The sequence below is a fragment of the Megalops cyprinoides genome, chromosome 4 (assembly GCF_013368585.1).
Source record: "Megalops cyprinoides isolate fMegCyp1 chromosome 4, fMegCyp1.pri, whole genome shotgun sequence".
In the NCBI taxonomy this organism is placed as follows: domain Eukaryota; kingdom Metazoa; phylum Chordata; class Actinopteri; order Elopiformes; family Megalopidae; genus Megalops; species Megalops cyprinoides.
In genome coordinates this window covers 37,063,519-37,086,934 of record NC_050586.1, presented here as the reverse complement: position 1 = coordinate 37,086,934, position 23,416 = coordinate 37,063,519, and the positions used below count along the sequence as shown (strand labels likewise).

Sequence of the window (23,416 nt, the reverse complement as noted above, 5' to 3'; positions counted from 1 at the left end):
TATTTTTTCCCTTACCTGTTTTTCAAAGAAGAAATCTGTTAAAATTCATTGCACGTTTTTCTATTACCCATTTTATGCTGTACATTTCATGTTATATTTTTATTCTGGTTTGTCTTAATTTTTGCTCTTGGTAACATTTGAATCAGGAGAGCTAAACTGCCTGTTCGGTTGGCTTTTTGGTAATTCAGTATTTGTTTCTCAGTATTTTTTTTTCCCCCATTGCTTGGTATATAATGTTTAGCCCTCCCTATATTTCAGCTGTACAATGTTATAAGTTCAGTCATAATAGCACACAGTAGGTCTCTGAAACCTCAGCCATTAAGAAGCTTCGCAATAGGAAGTACAAATCTGGAAGACAAAGGAGCACATCACATGATATGTTTATAGAGAGAACAGACTCTGTACGTACAGTAGTGTTATTAGTGCACTTTAAATGTGACTTAAAACTATTAACATGGTAATTATTGTTCAACAACAGGCAATGCAGCCAGGCAGAAATGGTGAACTTCTTTGTGTGCTTTTCTTTAAAGCTTTTTACGTTTAACCCATGAAGCAAAGCTTTGAAACGTCATGTTCAGTTGTGAAAAGCTGCAGGATGTTTCCAGAATGCGTTGGGCTTATTTTTCCCTCATTTTCCAAAACCATGAATTTCTTTTTTTAGACGGATAGAGCTTTCTCCCTTTCTCTCAGTGGTTTTGTGCGTGGGTGGATGTGTGTGTGTGTGCGTGTGTGTGTGTGTTTGTTGAGATGCTGCAAGTTTTTCTTATAAAAAAAAAAAAAAAAAAAATCAAACCAATGGCAACTGAATGTTCCCATTTTTTTTTCCCAGTTTGTTTCAGAAATGCTTTCATTAGAAAATTAAATAATTAAAGTTGGAAATTTGAGAATAAGCTGATGCCATGTGAAATCTTTCTGTGCTGTGATGGCCTGTGGCTTTGTTTTACTCTTCAATCAATAACAAAGTGTGTAGAGAAACACTGAAAGAAAATGAAAATGGTAGTAAGCCAGTCTGTGATAATGGAGTTGAAATTATTTTAAAACAGACTTTAAGGGATATTTGTATATTTTGTAAAATTGACAATTGGTCTGCCATTGTTCTGTACAAATGCACTCTTGTCTCCCTGTCGCATGTTGAGTAGTTTGAGTTTTGTATATTTATTGTATTAACACAAAATAAAATTTAAAAAGCAAACTACTTCACTTGTTCCCAGAGATAGCTTTCTCTGTAGCATAGTTTCCTAGGCTGTCTTTTTAAACTGAAAGTGTGCCTCGGTCTACACTCAAAAATGTCAGCATAGTTTCAATAATTACGTTAATAACAGCTGTAATTTAATACACTTTAATAACCATTGCTCTTTGAAAAAGTCAAGTATGCCAAAATAAATGCCTAGAAAGTGTTTTGTTGGACATATCAAGCACACAAGATTATTGCTTTGGTTCAGCCAGATGCTTTTGCTAGTTTTTCACTGAGCTGCCCCATGTTCCTTTTGAAGCTTTAAAACTGTTTACTTGCTTTGGTGTTGTTTTTCCCTCACAGCTGAAAACCAGCTTCTGTTGTCCGGCTGTGTTTATCTCATGCAAAAAAGTGTTCCCATAATAAGCAGAGATCTCATTTTAACGCACTAGTCCATGAGCTAATTAGAAGAATAGAGCCTCCTAACTGGAGCTCAGTTCAAATTGTAATGGTCTGTTCACAGACGAGGTCAACCTTCTCCCGCCAATAGTATGTAAGTGTCCCCCAGGGCTCTGTTCTGGGTCCCTCACTGTATTTGTTGGTTAGCTGTGACCTGTAATGACTTAATCCCATACACTGCTGATCTAGAATTTGTCTCTTGTCATCCTGCCTCCATCAGCTGGCAGACCATTGTCCTTCAGATGTGGGAAGGGGGGGAAAGAACGGCTTATTGCCACCAAGAAAACCGTGTCACAACGCAGACCACTTTAACTGACTTTAAATTGACAATATATTGATCCGTAATACCCACCTGCTTGCTCTCCATATGGCATCAGACCTGAGATACAAAGAGTACTCTCCTGCTTTTGCTGAAAGAGCACCTCACCTCATTTTGCCCCGTGAAGACAGTAGACATTAATTCTTCGTTGACATGTCCCGATATCTCAGTACAAGGCCATATAACCTGAACTATTGTTAGGCCTTACCCTTAACCCTACACCCATTTACTCGGGTGCTCTGGCTTTATTTTATGAATGTATTTATTTTTACCACGTAAATGTTGAGTTGCACAGATATTTTAGTTCTTCTTGCAGCTTTTTTCCCTCTGGACCTGTTTTAGGCACTCCATATTGTTGGCTGTGTCTGATCATGAAGCCAGTGAGCAATTCCTCACATCGCTACACTCAGGAATTTCCCATTCTCCCAAGTTTTCCTGCACCCTACCTGCAGCCTTTCAGTGAAAGAGAAAGGTGGACCGGGTTCTGCCTTCTCATGACTCCCTTCCATACATGTTATTTTTATTTTTCCTGGTGCGTTTGAGTGGGTCTACTTTAATCTAAATCAATGTGTGTTATATGCAACAAGGAATGAGACAGCATCTGCATTTCTGGACATTGTTCAGTACAGCTGGTACAGTCTGTGTTCTCCCTGTTTCTGACAGTTAATAACTCAGAACTATTTTTGGTTGAAATTCATACGTTAACGGTACACCTTGAAAACCTTCATTGGAATTACTTGCGCATAGCCAGCAGCTCCTGGCTACCCTGTGTGTCCACTTACTGCCAGCAGGTGGCGCTGTGTCACAGGAGACCTGTAGGTATAGCTCACATCCATGGTTCATTTACATGCTGAAGTTCTTTATTAAACAATGACACTAATTTACTCTGGCGTTTGATATGTCAGCTCTGTTACTGGACATCTGCAGAGGCTCTTGTGATATATTTCATTTTTGCCATTTTGATATTCTAGTGATGATAATATGCTTACCATTTAGCAGATGCAAATATCTAGGGTGACCTATTGATGTGTGAACTATACTGAAAACAGAAGTGAAAATGGTCAGCTAAACCTGAATCCAAACCCCAGAGGCTGTCAATACAGACTAGAGGGAGCTGTAACAATATAAAAATCTTTCAGTTCAAAATACAATGCAGCACCTGGCTTTACTTGACCTGGAGTTAACATACTTACAGCTGACCATTTTCTCCTGTCAGTAGCCCTTTTATGAATAGTTTTTTTGTGGCTGTTCTTTGGTGTCTTTTAAATGTGGGAAAGGTCACATTTAATCTTGCGTGCCTGCCACAGTACAGATAGCTCTTGTCTGTGAAATCTAAGGCCGTCACACGCAGCACTGAAGGGCCTGGAGGTTTGCTAAGAGTTATTCAGATCTCTTCAGTCACACAATAGGACTGATGCACAAGCACATCCTTAACCTACTTTCACCGCATTCCTGACATTCATGGAATGTAAAACATCACTTGAAGAAATCAAGTATGACAAGCGATCGCGCTGCCCTTTCGCATGCACTCGCTGTAATGGTCTTACATCGTGATTTGGTCGTGGTTGAGTCTATTGTGGTTGAATTCCTCCCGTGTATTTGCTGACCAGTCTATGGTCAGGATGCAAAGCCCATCCTTTGTGATTGCTCCTACAGTAGGATGGATTAGAAGCTATAAAGCATGCTTATGAATCACATTCTGAATAAGATGTGTTCAGAATCAACAGAAATGCAATTGCTGTTTAGCTGATGGGTAAAACTGTATGTCTTTATTAAGCCCTGAAGTGGTATCTAGCATATTCAACCCACTGAAAACTGTAAAGGAATGTGTTTTTTTTTTACCTTGAGAGAGCTGTCCAGATGGAACACTGGCTTGGGACAGAATCCCTTTGTGAAAGTATACAAGATGTACACAGATTGGCCTGACGTCACTGGAGTGGTTTAACAGCGGAGGGTTTTGATGTATGCGGCACACCCTTTCAGCTGACCCGATTCCACAGCTGCCCTCCGGAGAGACTTCACTGGGCCCGATGACATGGTAATTGGGCACGTACCACACTGCATCCAAATGAGTCAGAGATGTCTGTTCGAAATTAAGTCCTTCCCAACAACTGTATGGATCTTAAATTAAATCCTGCTTCTTCTGTTAGCCCTCTGGCAGGCCATCCACAAACGAAGCCCAGATTATCAAAAAGCACTGTTTGTCCAGCCATTGCTAAGTTGTTGCTTTAGTTGAGAGGAACTTGAGGCCTCTGTTCAGTCTAAACACAATAGCCTTCAACTGTAAATCTGAGGAACACATTTAAGCATTTAATACATTTTTCTCTTTCTTGCACAGCGTAATAAGTTTCACGCAATACTGTGGTTAGACTGAGTAGGCCTTTGCCTGTGAGAAGCAAGGGACTCCACCACATTTTTTTGAAAACAAGACCAGATTTATTTATTTCAGAATGAGCACAAATCGGTGAAAAGTTGCATGCTATCTGTGCACCGCTGCAAAACGCAATTCCCTTGATAAAGAACAACAGACAACACAAAGCACTGGCTGTAAGCATGGAAAGAATGGCGATTCTCACAAAACTTTCCCACAACTAGGAGAGCCGATCATCAGACGAACCGCTTAACGTTGTTTGAACGTTGTTGATTCGGCGTGGAAATGAGAACAGATCTTTTTTTTTTTTTATTTTTTAAAAAAGGCAGTTGGAAAAGATCTGTGGTCCTCCAAACCCCCGAGATAAAAGAACACTGAAACTGAAAAGTCACGGGAAGTTTGTTCTGTTTTCAATTACAGTATGAAAAAAAAGTCTTCGGAGCGTCTCGGGAAAGAGAGACTGTTGTGGGAGGCAGCTCCGCTGTATTTAGAAGTTTACTCTGGCGCCTCATCTCACCTGTGACGCTGCCCTTCCTTGACAGATAAATAGTTTGACTGTGAGTGATATGGTATCGGGTCCTTGGCTTTCACTCAAATTTTTACCTCAGTTCAGAGGTAAAGGCTGTATAGTGTCCCACTGTTCTTGAGTGGACATTCTGAGGACAGACTTGACCGTCAGGTTGCAGTTGATATAAGTCCATTTGCCTCAATGACACACCTGAGGGGGGATTTATAATGGCTATGTGTTGGTCCCCCCTGGCAGAGGGCATCGTGGGTCATGATCCAAGCCCTCCATTTTTAGGTCACTCGAGCATGCGGTTGTCTGTCTGTTTTTGTCAGTGAAGGGCTGTCTTGTTGACCTTCTGAATTCAAAAGGCACACGCCCCGCCAAGGCCAGCAATAAGTTCTTTTTACTCAGGAGCACCCAGATCTCAACAGCCATTGCTTTTCAGAGTGCCTGTTTCTTCCCATCACATACTGTACCTACAGTCATGAAAAAAATACTACCATAGTTTTGTTAATATAACAAAAAATATCACACAAATGGGCTTCATGAATTAATTTACATGTATCTAGATTACAAGCAGGGAGGAACCTATGCGGTTATGCTGGGCGAGTTTAAACAGAAAAATCAGTATGATATGTAATGCGAGGAGAAAAGGGACCCCAAAGCCATCTGTGCTGAATTGATGTCATTTCCTTCAGCGAGCCTGATGTGGCCTGGCATAGGCTTTTGGCCTGAAACCCAATCAGGCTTCATTCTCCGACTCGCTCCCTTTTTGCGCTCGAGGTCCCTTCGCTTTAACCCTTGACACGACTGCTGAGTTAGTCTCTACATCCGCGTGATCCTTTTGCTCCAGCAGACAGCACTACAACACAATATTGCACATCTCTCACAAAGTTTGACAGGTTGACAACATACATTATTCAGAGCACGTGACATTTACAGCAATGGTTATGGCACCTGCAGTACAATACAAACATTCATACACACATACATACATACATACATCATTACTGTAACGGATGAATGATAAAATGCAGAGCCCACGGCACCCACGCGAGAGTTGAACTGAAGCTGGAATGCCTCAGTGGTGGCACAGGTTCAACACATCTCTGCCACAGAACTGCTGGTATGTGTGAGGACGCACAAGAATTCAGCATACACAGGCTCTTGCTTTGAAGGTACACAGCTTTCATTTCTAGTTTCATTATATTGCATTCTTGGTTGAACTGGCTTGTACAATTCACAGGTTTACTATTGAATTAGGGGCTGCAAAAGCACTCAACAGCTCATAGCTATAAAAATCCATTGATTGAATGCATCAGTACTCAAGGTATTGCTATAAGCAGAGGGTTGGTTCCCTATCAAAACCAAATCTAGGGAAAGCTTTTGGTTGGAATTACCTACCATTCATATTAGCATTTTAAGGATCTCTTTCTTGACATTTACTTGGTATGTCCAACGAAACACTTTTCCTTTGATTTTCAAGTACTTACTGACTTTTTACAGAGACCTACACGTCATTTGTGTCTGTGTGCTCCCATTCAATATTAATGTTTCATGACAAGAATACAGTAGAGTAAACCACTGGTCATTTTTCAGAGAACAGCCTTTGGTGTACTTTAGCAGGCTGACATACATTAAATGGGGCCTTTGTTCCTGTTTCAGAACTGGAACTTTGCTAGTGGTTGTTACGGCACAATTATTATGGCAACTGTTTTCATGTGCAGTGTACAGTTCGAATGCCAAAGGCCCGGCAGCAGGTATAAAAGATACATCACCTTTGTACAATGCGCTGGTTTTTTTGTTTTTGCACGTTTGCAGTTATTCAAAAATCAAGGCATCTGCTATCATTCTGAGCGTTTGCAAGGCCCGTTCGTTGCTGTTTTTGTGCCCCTCAGGGAAAACCAGCCTAATCAGATCTTCATCACAGGATCCAATATGAACTCAAGTGAATAATGATTTCCACATACTCAGAATGGAGTTCAGCATCTTGGCCCGCCTTGAGTATGTTTGATCTTTATTTTAAGAGGTGATTAGTGATCTGGCGGCCAGCCACAGAAAACCTTAATGATCTTGGTGGCTTGTGGCTGGACTTTCCCCTCCCGTTCAGTGGTCTAAGGTAAAGGTGTGTCTCTCCCCCCCCCCCAAACCCACTGTAATGCTAACCAATGCGTGCATGCAGTGTCTCCCTCTGTGCCTGTACTTGAAGGAAGCCATGTGAGTAGGGAATGCCCAGAGACACTTGCAAACAAGCACGGTCTTTGTGCTTGTGGTTTGGAGACAGTCTGTTACCTTTCTGGTGAATTTAGCGTGCTCTGAAAGCCCTCTGTGCAGCGATCTGCATCTTTTCTCAGGCACACCTACGGTTCAGACGTCAAGCTGTGCTCAAGTCATTACGTGTTCATTACAGGAGCAACCGCTGTACCAAACAGCCCAGCTGCTATCGGGTTACGTCTGACTGGACTAAGCCTGTTTTGTGGAAACGCTAAGCAAGATTAAGTGATGTTTTCTCCTGAAGCTGAGGGTTAGAACGCTGGTAGAGCGATTCAGATAGAGCTGCTCACATTAAACTGAAACTCTGACAACTCACTCTGTCCTCGTTTTAGCAGAAAAAAAGGAGTCTGTAAATGTTATCTGGAAGTAATTGAGAGGTTTTCTGGAGGCAGCGTTGATGCAACCTGCCAGCTTTGCAGCTTTTTTACTGTGGTACAGCATGTGACCCCAGCAGTGACTCACGCCCTGGCCCGACCTCAGGCTTTTTCGGGTGGGATCTAGTCCTGCTTCCTAAGTGGTACCAATAAAAAAGTGAGTGACAGCCCGGTGGGCCCGGGACGGCAGAAAACTAGGCCCATGTGCCTTTGAAGCTCGCTGGAAACTCACTGGCCGCTGCAGCTTAGCAACACACAGAAACAGTTTTACATGAATTATTGCCTACTTTAACACCACCAAAAAAAGGCCTGTGATCTCTTATCCACGGATTTTGAAACAAGACCTTTCCGATGAGTCTCTCATCTGCTCTGCGTGGTTATGTGTCCGATCCGAGCTGCAGTACTGAGCCCAACACCAGCCTGCTCTGTCAGTGGCAAGGAAAACGTCAGTGTGGGTACACATGTTGGCACGGCAACTCATTGAGAGTGCTGGATGTGGACGACAAAGTCCAAGGGCTGTTTCCCCTGGTGAGGATGCTGTTGTCTTTGGCAGAATTTTGTCCCACCCCTACTGGAGATCCCAGTGTGGGTGTGCTGGCACTACACCAAAATCTGTCCTCCAACCCCTATATGGTTCAACTGAGCAGGCTGGGGGCAGGGGGGTCAGACAGCTGATGTAATCAGCCAGGCACCATGGTCGCTCTTTCTCTCTGAAGAAATAGGCAACATAAGGAGTCATTGGCACTGCAACCAGGTACTTCCTGTCTGTCTCAGTTAAGACACTATCCCACTGTATGACACGAGGCAGCTGGGGACACCTGCACAGTCATTTGTTTCCATGGCAAAAGCAATGACGTGCAAACGGCAGACGGAGATAGCTGCACCAGTTCGTCTGGTCGATGATACATGCTCCTCCATACTTTAGGATTTAAGGCCTCGTTGGGAAGTCGTGTGTGCTCCTCGCATTTGTGGTGAAAACAGTCTTGAACAATAAATGCAGAAATGCTTTGCCCAGTATCTAATTACTTTCCAGCTACTTTCTGTAAATTAACAGGAAATCTTAGGAAGGCAGACTGAATCATAAGAACAGCTGGTGATGCAGTACATGCTAGCGGTGGCTCCTGGGCAAGACTTCGGCTCTCCAGCAATCAGCAAGTGAAAGCAACCACTGCTTGCACAATAGTCTGATGCTTAATGCCATTGGAAAAGAAGAATAAATTCCACATTCTCTCAAGTTCTGTACAGTATATACAAAGTTATTTACAATTCATTCTGTATCAGGGTAGCTTACGCTGGCACTGTGAAATGGGGCACCACGTACATAGACAGCATTATTGTAGAAAAAGCTTGATGCAAGGAGCGAGTCTCGCCTACCCAAATGAAACAAACAGACCGACAGACTGGTTAAGAACGTTAGTCCTAGTGGTAAACACTAATGTCTCAATCCCTTTTGTGAGTGGGGGAGGCCATAGCAGGCCTGAGAGTTAGTAAGTCCGCGCCTTGGTAGACGTTGGCCTCAGTTTAAGTAAGCCTGGGCCGTGACTTAAGTAGGCCTGGGCCTTGTTTGATCCGAGGCTGGCTCACAGCAGGCAGATGAGGCTCTTCCCTTCCTCGATCTCCTCCTGCACCTTGTCGCTGGAGGTGGCGATCTCGGCCTGGGCGGAGAAGACGGCGCAGATGAAGGTGAGCACCGTCCCGCCGATGGCCGTGTAGAAGGCCCAGCCCAGCGAGCACAGGCCCACCTTGTAGGGTGAGGCGTCGGCCCCGCAGTAGGACAGCACCTTGTCAGAGCCCCAGCCGGCCGGGTACAGCATCAGGCCCAGGATCAGGAACAGACCTGCGGAGAGAGAGACAGACGGACAAGGTCAGCCATCAACTTCTTCTACAGACAGGAAGCAGCCCTTATGGTGCTCTGCTACAAAGGCACCCAGAGTGGTATTTGGCTGTATGCAGCTTTATATTAGCTTGGTACGTTCAAAGAAACACTTTCTTTGCGGTTTATCCTTGAACACTTCCTTAGAAAGAAACACGTTACATAAGAATTTTGACTTAAACTACACACACGTTTTTAGAGAGCAGTTCTCAGAGCTCTGTAAACACCATGATTATTTGGTACCAAGTGTACCGACTGTTTTCATTATTAATGAACTGATTTTCTAAGCTAACCATCCCAGACAATGGCTGTATCCACTTCAAGCATGTGAGAAAACACAATGCGGGGGAAGACTACAGTGTATACACAGTGTATTGTTTGAGCTAAGTTTAGCAGCAGCAGTACTCCCTCACGGACCCGGCTGGGCCGGCCCGAGACTGAAAGGAATCACGCCTTCCTGTTATTGCTCTCCTCACCTGCTGCTCTCTCTGTGATATTCCTGCCGCCATTGTTTCCTCTTCAAACATGCTATTCAAGTCAAACAGCAATTCCGAAGGAAACGATCCCGGCTAAATGGGATAACAGGTCACAATAATGTGATTTCCACTAAACTACCACATCGAAATCTGCTGATCTGCAGCGAGTTCACTTGGAAGTCTCCAGCCATTTCTTCCACCGCAGTTGAACTGCTGGGCTTCAAAAAAAAAAGAAGGCAACTTTGAATTGCTAAATGAATTAATGGGCAGGAAATGTCTAGTCACGATAAACTCGAACTAACCTTGCAGAAATGGTGAAAATGTTCATGTGCTGCATTCACTTCCAACAGCGTGCTGTATATGTGTAATAACATTAGTCTTTTTTATTTGTCAGGACCACCCGACTGTCTGGACCCTGGGCAAGATGGAAATCAAGGTGAGCCGGCCAAAGATAATGGTCGGAAGAGAGAGGGGCAACAAAGCCGTGTTTCTCTATCACGGGAAAAGCCATTTCCTCCAATCAAAATATTTCCTGTTGCAATAAATTGGTCATTCCGATTTCCTGTTGCTCTGGGCTGTGATGAGATCTTCAGAGACCAGAGATCATGGATAGATTCCAGTGGACTCAATACAATTAAAGCAGCGCTCGGTCAGAGGTTACCTAAACCTTTGCAGCGTAATGCAGCACAGATGGGGATGTAGAGAGCGCGTCTGATAAAACGTGCAGTTTCATCGAAGGTTAATCCAAGCCAAAGCACCTGTTTTTTTTTTCTTCCCGAGTACAGTACAGTACATTAGGACTGTTGTGATACATCTAGGAGAGCTGTTTCTGTAGTGTAGTACATGCTAGATAAGGGTAACAGTAAAGCCCTCATGTTCTCATTGCTTGGATGGGATTTCAACAGGCTGACTCAGAAAGGGAAGTAGACATTCCGGGTAGACAGTTATTCAAAAACAGCGGCGTGAACACAACAGGGCCACCACTGATCTGAGGGATGCATGGGAACCTGCATGACTACACCTGGAGCTGAAGATGACTCGCCTCTCCGCAGGCTTCTGGAGCCGTCCTCAAAGCTATCGCGAACGTGAGTCTGTCACTGACGGCACTGAAGCCATCTGAAGTAAATCCCTGAGATGACCGCTGGAATTAGAATAAGTACCACTTGCTATCCGTCTCTGTGATCCCAGTGAGGAATGACAGATGCTCAATGAATAAGAACGTGTCTGAAAAGTCACAGTGAATCAGCCCTTGGCTTGTGCTTTGCGGCTTAGTACTGCATAGCTCCTTGTCTAGATATCTGAAACTGCAGTTTACCCTACTGCAGATTACTATGTAAATACACAGAAAGGCCATATTTTAATCTTTGTGGGATCGCTGCGGGTCATTTTGGCAGATACACCACAAACAATAGATATGTTAATTATATTACTTACAAAAACGACAAGCAATAAATTTCACTTGCTGTTAAGAAACTGGTTATAACTTATATCCCGGCTCCGTTTCATTCAAATGACTCTCAGCTCGGTCGTGCTCGTACCAAAGAAGGAAGATCAGTGTGAGGACTGCCCGAATTGACCGGCATCTGCTGTCTGTCCCCTTGGGTGAGCTGAAAACATGGCTGGCTTACAGTATTGCCAAATTCCTAAACTGTTATTCATGATGAAACAACACTCCACGCTAGATAAGACCATCCCTTCAGGGGAAAACCCTTCACAAAAGAAGAGAAGAACTGTAGATCTTTGAGGGAAAGAAAGAAGGCCTTGATAAGACAAACTCCACAAGCTGTTTTCTATGGGTCAGTTAACAGAAGGCAGCGGGGTGGAGCTTGTGGCATATTTTCCTGCAGGGGAAAGCCTTACTAATTACATTTGAAGTGCGCCGGTTTTCACAGTTGGAAGATGTCGCTGCTCATTGAAAAACACTCATGCACACAGTTGACCGCAAATCACCTTGAGAGTCGCGTGACCCACAAATGGTTGGCGGCGGGGGAGGGGTCTCTACATTTTTTCAACACACCCTTGTGACCCGGCTTCCCACTGTCTGAAAAACGACAGGAAGAGGGGCTCCGTAGTCATTGGCTGCAGCCGACTTCCTGTGTCCGCGAACAAGCTGGGCCAAATTATCCGTAGCGCTGACCCACTTTTGCACTGCTCCACTGACCCAGTAACCCTACAGAACTCAGGGCAGGCATCATAGGACACAGAGCTTTGCAAGGTTTGGAACAGAAAAGTGCAGTTGTTTACAAAAAGCGATTGCATACCTATAGAAATGCATACACATTAAGCAATTGTTGTGATGTATGATATGTACTCTTATATTTAATACTGACAAAGAGGAGAATCAATACATTTTCTAATACGGTAAACTTGTGTAGGTACAAGAGAAGGTGGAAAAATTTGACAGGAAGTTATTGTTTGAACTAGAAGCACTGCCAGGTTTGAAAACTTAAAGTGGCTACTTGACAGCAATTATACCGCGATCCAACGGTTTTAATGAGAATGTTTGAAAGCTTTGACAAAGAAACGCTCCCCCTGGCAGCCGCACCTTCAGAGCCGTATGAAAGCAGCCCCTGTCAGGTCGGAGGCTCGGAGCCCGAGTAAGTTTTTCCAACGGACTCGCGCACTGAGTAATCCCCGCTCTGTTCCCAGCAGTTAAACAGACATCTAACGGACAGGGAATCGTACTGCTACAGCAGCATGAACGCGGACGGCTGCCAGGGAGCCTGGTGGAAGAAACTCTGTATCAGCGCACCGGGGAGAGTCAGTGTCACAAGGCTGGCGGCGGGACCCGCGGAGCTGTTGGACCAACAGATTTAAGAGGGCTCCTGAGAGAGATGCATTTCAGCCGCTGAGTTCCCCCTGTGCCCTGAGTCCTGGGCTTTACCTGAGTTGCTCTGGCAAAAGCATACTTGCATAAAAGACTATTATGTCAAATTCGCCTCAGGCTGGATAATGTAAGGGCTTTTGCTAAGCTAAATACCTCAGTGAGAGTCAGCTTACATCTTCTTCGGGAGGTGAAGGTGATTACTTCAACAAAAGAAGGTTGCAAAAGAGCAGAATCCTTCTACTGAACCTTCCTTGAGAGGAAACTGATCAACTGTTCCTGGCAGGTGCTCGGTAAGGATTGTGTGCAGCTTGCTGAGACCAACCGCACTAGCTTAGTAACCGAGTGTTTCCCATGCTCTCCAGTGCCTCTGAGGCTGTGTTCTCTGCACCAGAGCCAGCCTCCCCGTGCTTTTGGTCCAACCATAATACGAGGTTGGACATCCAAGGTTGAGTGCCACACTACAGCTGCTACCCCACACTCGGTCTCCCTTAAACTGGTCGAAGGGAGATTTCCCCAGTATGTTTCTGCCTACTCCATTGATAGTGAAACAAAGTAACCTCAACTCATTGTTTCTTTGTCTTTTGGTTTTTAAGAAACTTGTCACAGAACACATATTCCACAGTACCATACTCCTTGGATGTTCTTCTACACAATGATTCAACCAGTGATGTAAGTGAGTGGATTTTCCCCTAAAACTCTTAAATTGCATAGTTGGGTGTTATTGAAGTTAAGGCAAAATTCAAAGGAGTGGCCAAGCAAGCCACTTTCTGAGCCAGCAGTTGCCCACACAATGCAGATTCTCATCCTCTCCCACACCAAAGTATTATGATAATATCTTACTATACGTCACTGGAATGTGTTCCTTTAGGCCATCCTCAAATTCCTTTGGGTTATATCTACTATTACTGGGATTGCTGATGTGAAATGCAAACTGCTTAGCACTCTGTGATGATGCTTTTGGTAATGGTGTGAAAGCAAATCAAATTTGATGGAGTCCTCAGGCTGAATCAGGGGACAGCTGAAGGATACCTTGACGTCAGCCCTGCTCCACTTTCAGTGTATGCATTGTATCAAACACGGAAATGAAAACTAGGTCATAAATTCTTTCCACATGTTATTCAGCTTTATAGACAGAGGACTACTGGCAACTCATGGGAGGTTGCGTGGTTTCATGGTTCTGTTCTCCCCAGCCCCCCCTTCCCCAGATAGGGGCTCGGTTTCAGCTGCTCGGGTTCCTGCAGGTCCAGCAAGTCTCCCAACACCACCAGCTACAGATGGACTTGTTAGCATTCCCGTCCTCACTAACTTTTATTTGGGCTGAGTGCAGGGAGGTCTCTGGGCCAGAAATGACTTTGTTACTGATCTGGGATCAGTTTGGACCCCCCATTGCTAATACCCCTTGCTGGTATGGACGCTGTAAGAGGATCAGCTGAATGGTGAACTCAAAGGGCTTTTGGGCCCACAGTGGGGTGGAGAGTCCACATACTGTTCTGTGTGCAGAGCCATCCAGGACCAGGAAATTTAGAGTCTTAGGCTTAGGGCCTAAGCTGTGTACTGACTGCTTTTGTACCATAAAAGAAAGGCATATGCTAAAACTTGAGCACAGCTATTTAATTGTTAGTATATACATATTTATTTATACCTACTACTTTCCCTGTTGAATTCTGTGCTGTGAAAAGCCCTGCTTTTCTGCATGAAATTAAACTTCGATCTGATGATACTGAGGTGTTCTGATTCAATAAACCTTGGCCGTTTGGACAGCCCTGTTCGGTAAACGCTCCAAAAGCAGTGATTACAAGTGCACAAGTAAACAACCCCCTCTGATTAAATATGGACAAGGCAGATTCAGTTTTACTGTCCCCCTTCAACTCTCGCTTTCTCTTCTCAGAAAACCGAAACATCTACCCAATCTCTTTTATCAAAAGAGGAACAGCGTTGCCGGAGGCTCATTGATTGTATCAGCATCGATTGACACACGTCCCACGCAGCCGTGCGCTGCCAGGGTGTTTCTCAACCCCATTCCTCTGTTCTGCGTGTTTCCTTTAGCCTTCGCGGAGGGCAAGTAAGATCCTGCTTGGGAAGCGCTCTGGGATTTCGGAGCTGCTCCAAGCTCTTCCCCGCCTAGAGGTTTCTCTGGCATTGGAAGGCCTGTCACAAGACGCAGTGTAGTCCCAGCTCTCTCTCATCCTCTGTCTGAAGCGTGAATCATTTCCTTCCTCTTTTTGCTGCTGTTATTGGGGCCATGATAAAGTCACATTCCTGGGCCACTTCACTGCAGTACTGAAAGAATTTCCCAGCGCAGCTCTCTAACTGACAAACGCTCTCGTGTCGACTGTTGCAACAGAGCTATTGTGACCAGGCTGGTGAAGGAGTGTGCCACACTCTCTCCTTCTCCCATCAACTAAAGTAGCTCCTGGTCAAAAGGTGCACAAGCCGCAGTGCTCTATAAATGGGCCAGATGCATCCTGTCAATGCAAACTGAAAGAAACAACTGCAGGAGAGCGAGTGACTTGTAATCCTGCAAGACCCTGTTTCTGTGCTACATTGGAAAGAACCCCAATTCCCTTCAAAGCTGGTCAGATAAAACACCCCAACTTTGAATCACGGGGGCTGTAACATCAAAGGGACCGTATGGCTTCTCTGCCTACTGTCTTTCAGCTGTGTCACATCAGTCCAGTCAACACAGTAATGAGGGACAGGGACCTGGGCACATTGGCAAGATATCCCACTTTGCCTGATTGCATATATTAGCCATTTAGGGAGAGGTAACCACTGACACTGTCATGGATGTTAGTATGTAGCCTCTCTCTCACTCAAAAACATGGATAGCATTACTGAAAAGATGCATTCATTTCGGGGCTTTCTGTACCTTTAAGTAAGGGGTGTGGGAGACACTCCTAAGACACTCCCCAGGAGGAAAATGAGTCACTTGGAAACACTCAGTGATGGGAATGATAGTGAACGTCTCCCTCCGTAAGCTATGGTCTCACGCCAATAAATAAAAACATTGATATTTCAAGCAGGAAACCTTTGGTGTGTTGGAAAATTGGAACAGAAAAGGTAGAGCCTCCACCACCCTTCCCAACAAAACTGCCAAATGCACTGTTCCTAAACCCGATTACTCCATATAATTGTTTCCATTTAATTCTTAACATTTGAAACAATATTAGAATTGTTCTAACCATTGGTTAAAGTTCCAGTTTCACCATTCCGTATCTGAAAAAATAAATGAGAAACACTGGTGAGTGAAACTATGGCTGCACAGAAAGTATTTGGCTATGGTTGCTCTAATCCATGGTTCAATTCAGAATTGAAATCCAAGTCTATATGCAAAAATCTTGTTTCAATGTTACATAGAACTGAGTTCATGTCTTTTGTTTTATGTCTTAAGGAATCTGGTATATCCTGTATATCTGTCATTGCCAAGTGGCTTGATCTCCCATAATTCCTCATTGGACATTGGAACATTGATACAAGATGCTTTTGAAAGGTGTGAAAATAACTACACATCTAATACTTGTACTGCTCAGGGAGGCAAACCCAAAAGTGCTTGTCAGCTGCAAAGCCATTCTTACAGGTTAGGAGTCCTGGCTGAAGGAAGTGAAGCATTTGTGCTAGGGAACTTCCTGTATTTCCACAACATCCTCTGAGCCCCTGCTGAGGGAACACATTGGGACAAAGGGAATTGGGCATCCCCCTCTGTGCAGACAGCGGGGGCCCTGCTTCCCCTTGCTTGGGCAGCTGTCCCCCCCCCCCCCCCCATGACAGCGTAATGGAGGCCAGGAAAACAAAGCGAGCCGGGGGCGAACCGAGGCGTCTGGCCTTCCCCTTTGAAGTCAGATGGAAATGTGGCCTCGAGCGATGCCTCCCAGGCCTGTTTTTCCCCGGCGATAAGAGGCCAGTCAGGCGATAGCATTGATGCCACTCGCCCTCCACAGCCCCCCGTCAAACCTAAAGGTCAGGAGAACAGTATAGGCTACAAAACAAATATTAGCACTTGTGACTCATTTCGCTGATAACGGCTGTGGGGATTTCATCTGTTTGTGCTACACCGGTCTGGAGCTAAAGTGTTAATGGCTGGCAGCCTGGAGTTAAATATGTCAGGCTGTTATGTGACGGGGGACATCTTTTTACCTCAGAAAGGTGAAACGTTCAGCGAAGATGGGTATCTCTCATTTCCTGGGCTGAGAGCGTTTGTCTTCCGAGTACCTTATTTGAGAGCGATACAGTCCTTTAATTGTTCCCATCATGTCGGCTCTCACATCTGGGTTTGATCGGCGCTGACGTGGACACAGCTGTGCTCTGTTTGTGTTCAGCTCCATACAAATCGGTCTCCAACAGAGATGTGACGACGTCACCGAATATCTAAATCTGCTCTAGCCAGAGTTCCCCTCCAACCCAGCCAGAGAGCTTGCAATGTTCAATCGCTCCATTGCAATCAAAGGCCACCTAGTGTCATTCTCTGAAACAAAGTGCTGCTTGATCTATAACTTGATTCGTCCATTACAATCTGAAACTACGATCAATTTAGACATTAATTTAACTGGAGCTTATCTTTCTTTATAAACTCTCAAGAAGAAGACAACAGGCATTTGGATATTACACTCAGGGAAAGTATTTAGGTGGATGTGCTAAGAAGGCCCTTACAAAGGCATTTGATAAATACTCGGTAATTTAGCGTGTGTCCAGAAAATGTGAGAGAGCTGTGCGGAATGTTCCAGAGCTCAGTCTCAGATGGTAGATTGACTGCTGCCTGCGAAAGACATTTTCTTACGCAATGCAGGGTGTACCTACCATCTGGGGCGTGAATGTGAATGTAGGTCCAGGCTGCATTCTAGCAACACGCTGTAGGTTCAACATAAGGACGCGGGAGCCACTTCTCAGAGTAAAGAAATCAAAACACTGAATGTTACCACAGAAATCTCTACAAACCTCTTAACAAATCTCATTCATCCTAACTGTGCACTGTCAATAAAACAACAGAATGATCCCCAGCAAGCATGAGATTTGGAGTGGAAGGGACTCTTGCGACTTACGTAAGTGAAGAGGCTTGATTTATGACACATCAGAGCATGCTAGGAACCTCCATCCATCCAACACAGAAATCACTGTCATCCTCAGGGAGATGCACACGCAGCTGTGCCTAAAATATTTTCTTCCAGAGCGCTCATTAGCCTACTTGCCTGGGGTTAGTGTGTACTCAAACGGCCTCAAAACATACTGAACGCACCGATTGAGTAATAGGCCGATCACCACGGCAACGCCGCCATTGAGCAGGGGCTCGAACCCCAGAAGAGAAAATCCGGGGAAAAGCCCTGAGGATAAAGAGCAGCTGGCAGCACGTGACCCCAGGTGTTGGGTTTCGTGGCTCGGGCCCACCGCTTTTTGTCTGGCAGGGTGCCAGCCTGCCGCGAGGGGAGTTCCCCGGGCCAGCCACAGGCAGCTGGGGTTAGGATCGGGGATGGGGGCGGTGGAGGGGTAAGGGGGGCGGGGGTGAGACAGGGGGACGGGGCCTTCAACTGCTGCGCATACCGAGTGACTGAACGGGGAAATCTCAGCGGCACTCTGTGTAAGTGTACATTACATTACATTACACTATTGTAATTTAGCAGATGCGAGCGTGGCCTCTCGGAGGAGTTAGAGAATGCAGGAATTCAAATGACCAAACCAAGTGAACAAGCACATCTCCATCTGATTTCTCACATTACATTACATTATTGGCATTTAGCAGACACTCCTTATCTAGAGCGACTTACATAAGTTACAGTTTTTTTACATTTATACAGCTGGATGTTTACTGAGGAAATTCTGGATTAAGTACCTTGCTCAAGGGTACAGCAGCAGCGCTCCAGAGGGGAATCGAACCAGCAACCTTTTTGGTTATGAGCCCTACTCCTTACCATAACGCTACACTGCCACTGAGGGGGAGTCACAACAGTGGTGTAAAAAATAAAAACAGGCATAAATGCATGTGCAGAATGCAACACACAGGGCTGATGTCGACCGTGTCATGTGACACCACGCTGTCAATCAAATGGATGTGGTCAGACACAGTAACGTATACTAGTAGTCCAAGATCCAGTCACACAACCTAAGTCAAGCTAGCTCATGATCATGATCCGTGTCAGTTTTGTAGAAATATTATCCCATTTCACAGCGTCAGGCACAACCCTTTAACCACAGGCTATGTATCACATAAACCAGTGTATTGAAGTGTTAAATACAATCAGCACACAGTGTACACACTGTGGCTGATGTGCGCAATAAGAGCTATGCTGGCAGTGATAAGGCTCTCTGGAAACCAGTCAGTATAAACTAAACATCAATTAGTCGCTGCGAGGATCTGTAACCTGCCTGCACTTGACTGTCTGCAGTAATGTGGAATAACACTACGTGATTGGTGGGGAAAAGCTGTCTCGCAGCCAGCGGTCTGGATATGTCCAAACGCAGCACGCCGATTTTCTTTATTAATTTGGTGAGAATACAGAGAAAACAACGAGTTGTGAAATGGCATTGACTGAGAACCCGAGGAGTGTTATAACAGAATCTTACTGTGATGCTGTCATCGACCGCAACATTCGTATTGAAAGCATCCCCAGTGCGTTGCTCCATGAATATATTCTTATAGCTCTTCCTTTCTGTCGTACTTCACTGTAGACAGCAAACCTCCTCATCATCAAAACCCTGCCCGAATGACGAGCAGCATGACGTACTAAAACTGAGGCATCCCGAGGATCATATCAGTGTTGCGTTCTTACAAGGACTGAATCTTGTCCCTTTGCTATCTGACTCACTTTCCTCTTCCTGTCTCTGTGAAGCCACACAAATATTATCTTAAGAAATTAACAAAGCCGCGTGCCTTCAGAGTAACTCACTATAATATCTAATGCTATGTAATGCTTACAACTAGCTCCCAGCTGCGTAACGCACTCCCGAACGGAAGTGTAAAATGACATTTGTTGTGAAATAAAATGTGTCTGCAGGACTGTTTATTTTGATTAATTTTCCCTTCTTTCTGGACTCAGCATGACCCTAAATAATTCTTGAGATGACAGAGAGAGCCTTCGCGAACCCATAAAGGGTGGAGCTGCTGTGTTTTGACTTGTAAAGACCAATGAAAACATTTTCCTCTCCTTAGGAAAACAGTATGATTGGTTTAAGGCAGTGAACACATGACAGCTCAACACACTTCAGGGTTCATGAAACCTCACTCACCCATCACTACAGAATTTTCAGAGATTCAAATTTTATGTTCAAAACGGAAAGAATAACAATGCAATAAGTGATGCTAATGAGTGCTAAATCATCTACCACTTCATACTGAATCCAGCACTTAGTTTTTGCATGGTGACCACTAGTGTAAAGTGAATGCTATAGTCTTTATGAACATTAGACTCAATTTAGCCATGCAGCCAGAGTTCATTCTCTCCTCAGATTTGAATTTACTAGTGTCACCATAAAACATATGTATAAATACATGTAATTTAGGCGAGTCAGGCATAGTCAAAGTAGTAAACCAAAATCTAACCTACAGCTTTTACTTAAAATTATTTTGTCAGTTTCATCTTGCTTTGTGGGCATGAATCCAGTGACTGTTGGATGGTTTGTTGGTGTTACCAGGGCAGTTTGGAGGGTTACAGATGTGAGGTATAATTAACAGCCAGTTGAAATAAGGAAATAAACTATAAAAACACCGCATTGTCTCACAGAGCTTAATGTTCAGAGGCTGTTTTACGTGCTAAATTTAGAGTGCAAGTGCACTCCTCTACTCTTCTGCCTGAGTGAAACACTTGACCCACGCATTCAAAATACACTCTTTGATGAGGGCCGCCGACATGTGACAGACAGCCCGAGCGTCAGGAAGCTCTCCCCGCGGAGTCCCTTTCCGGCCACCTCACATGCCCGAGGACAACAGGAAGGACGGGGTTAACCACAGTGCCCGGCGACAAACAGCGGGAATGTTGCGCTGTGCGTTCCGTAAAAACACGCGCCTCAGAGACACTCCCCGGCTCTGACCCTGCCCTCTCCTCCCCCCTCCTGGCGAATATTTTCCGGGCGGATTTCCCTCTAACTGACCGGAGGAGCTGCCCTCCCACCCGCCTTCGCTAACGGACCTAACGGAATATCCCTCTCATGATCAGATAGGCCCCTCCCCAGGGGAGTGCCAGGCCGCTGTGGGAAAGCACTTGGCCGGCAGCGCAGCCCGCGTAATTTGCCGGACAAAGCAGCTGAATGCTGCTGCAAATCAAACAGCCGTTTCCCCCCCCCCTCCCTCCCGCTCTCCCCCCTCTACCGTTGGTAACATCCAGCTGACAGCGCACAGCGCAAATGTTTGGGTCAGCGTCGCCGGCGGCAACGGCTTCAGTAGGCTGTGACCTTGCGACGGGGGTCTGCGCTTCGCAATTAACCCCGCGTTCACCTCGGGGCTGAGCGATTCTTTGTGTGAGCGTGAACTGACAGAGTGAAGCCACAGAAAGCAGAGTATGCGCTCACGTACTCGCAAACAAACAGGGCAAACCCGGACTCAGCGATGCATAATAGGGTTAGTTAATGTTTAAGTGCCGCCGAGGCCTTGCTCTGTCAAAGAGTTCAAACAGCCCTGTCAAAGAGTCCCGTTCCCCTCCCAGCATCTCTGGGGCTCGGAGCTTGAGCCCATGCTGAAGTATGAAACAGTGCTCGGGAAGGACGTGCAACAGCAGGCTGTAAATAGTAAACACGACCTCTGACTGACACAGCACTGAAACAAACCCATAATAACAACCAGAGTTTTGTCTAACCACACAGCACGGTCTGCAGCGCCGGACTGTCATAACAATCTGTCTTCTGCCTCATTCAGCCATACAGCACGGTCTACATCTCCCTAATGGTCTTGCGTTCTTGTCGGCCGTAAAACGCGCCCTACAGCGGCGAGGCCTTTGTGAGATCGCCCCGGGTTACGCGGTAAATTAGGCCCGAGGAACCGGGGGCCGGGGCGGTTAACAGGAGCGGACAGCAGGGCGGCGCTCTCACCTGCGATGCCCTGCAGCAGGCCGCACACGTTGAAGATGCTCTTCTTCATGATGCTCTGGAAGCACATGGTGAAGACGGAGATGAAGGCCACGGCGCACAGCAGCAGGATGCCGGCCCCGAGGAAGATGGCGGTGGCCTGCCAGAAGCCGCTGGCGATCTCGCCGAACTCCACGGCGTAGGGCCCGCACAGGACGCCGCGCCGGTGGCCCGTCACCTTGGTGCAGCGCATGTAGATGCCCAGCGTGGGCCGGAAGGGCTCGGGCGTGCCGTGCACCCCGATGACGGGCTCGGGCGTCCGCTGGTAGCCCACCAGCCAGTCGGCGCTCATGAAGGCGATGAGCTCAGCGAAGGCCACCACGATGCTCAGCAGGGTCCACAGCATGGAGCGGCACGTCACGATCACGTGGCACATGGCGCCTGGTGGGGGCGGGGGGGGGGGGGACAGCGACCGTTTCACTGCAAGGGGTCCGGAGCTCCTGCCTGTTCTCGAATCCTCCCTCTCTGGGAAAGTTTTGTATTCCTTTCTCTCGGTGAAGGCAGAGGAGTGAGGACCACACTCAGGGGCAGAAAGGGTTAAAAACGTCCCGGTGCGACTCTCACTGTTCCGCTGATCCACAGCTCCTGTCCTGCAGGCAGAGTGCGTTTCCCTCTCTCTGACACCGACTGGGGCGAGAGCCGGATCACGCAGAGGTGTATCTTCTTTTTTTTTTCACTTTCTCACACCGCGCTGGATGCTACACATCACTGAGCGAGCTCCTCTGGGCCATTCGGTTGACATCATAAGGAGAACACACCTACCCGGGAGAAAGGGAGAGGGAGAGAGAGAGAGAAAACAAGTGAGCGCACGAGAATGAGGGGATATATACTCTAGCAGTGAGAGGACAAAAAAAAAACAGAAAAGAAGGGGGGCGGGCCGAGCCGCCCACTTCGGAAGTGTGTGAAGAGCTCTGAATCAGCACAGCGCCTGCCGAACAGGCAGTGTGCTCTCTCCCAGCGTCAGCTGGAAGCCTCCCGGCCCGCCTCTCTCCGGCCCCCCTATCAATCTCCCAGAATCCTGCAACACCCGCCGCCCCCATGCCACTTTATTTCTGAGAAATCAGGTTTGGGCCAATCCGTATTGTCACCGCTCTCTCTCTGCAACAGTTTCAAGTGAATGCTTTCACATCGCGCTAATTCCTTTCCTGTGTGACGCTAAAGGAAGCCTCTGCTGAAGTGATCAGGTTCGCCTTGTTATTTAAAAAATAGGCTGACGGTTGAAGTGGGTTTTTCCAACAGCCCCTGAAAATGCAATAAGGGTTTGTTTCGTGTTATGAAATACAGAACCGAAGCCTGAATGAGAAATGGTTCAAAATAGTTTTGGTAGGATTGTTTTGGGTTTTTTTTTTTGCTAAAAACACAGTTAATCCTCAAGCCATGAAAACCAGTGCAAGGCAGCATGAAGCTTAAAGCCAAACAGAAAAAGCAACCTGGTGATTGACGCCCGCTGTGAGCCTCCACACTTGGAGAGAAGCTTCGACAGAGTGAAAGGTTTTGAGATTTAGCTACGAATGCATCAATCCCTGTGATTACCTGCTTCGTAATGTACTCATTTGTCTCTGACAAAGATCTCTTAGAAGAAGGCTAAAGATAAATCCCTCGGACAAGCTGGAATGACTCATTGCAAAAAATGCAAACAGCCAAGAAAGGGAGAGGACTTGTGTCAAAACCTACAAATCTCTTCCTCACAGGCCGTGAATTTGCTCTCTGTTGTTA

General features: G+C 46.0%; 1 protein-coding gene across 1 annotated transcript; it reads right to left on the bottom strand.

The window, feature by feature from the left end:
• Positions 1-7,440: 7,440 nt before the first annotated feature.
• On the bottom strand, positions 7,441-22,092 carry LOC118775960 (LHFPL tetraspan subfamily member 2a protein-like). The gene is made up of 2 exons (XM_036525954.1): positions 21,665-22,092; positions 7,441-9,316 (listed from the first exon to the last, which is right to left on the bottom strand). The coding sequence occupies exons 1-2, from the start codon at positions 22,074-22,076 to the stop codon at positions 9,060-9,062; spliced, it is 669 nt and encodes a 222-aa protein (XP_036381847.1). The 5' UTR covers positions 22,077-22,092; the 3' UTR covers positions 7,441-9,059.
• Between the last annotated feature and the right edge of the window lie 1,324 nt (positions 22,093-23,416).

Bases quoted from the DNA above. Each gene is read 5' to 3' on its own strand.
- LOC118775960 (XM_036525954.1), bottom strand. From the start codon at position 22,076: ATGTGCCACGTGATCGTGACGTGCCGCTCCATGCTGTGGACCCTGCTG. The intron at 9,317-21,664 runs GTGAGAGCGCCG...CTCTCTCCGCAG, and splicing joins CCTGCTGCAGGGCATCGCAG to GTCTGTTCCTGATCCTGGGC.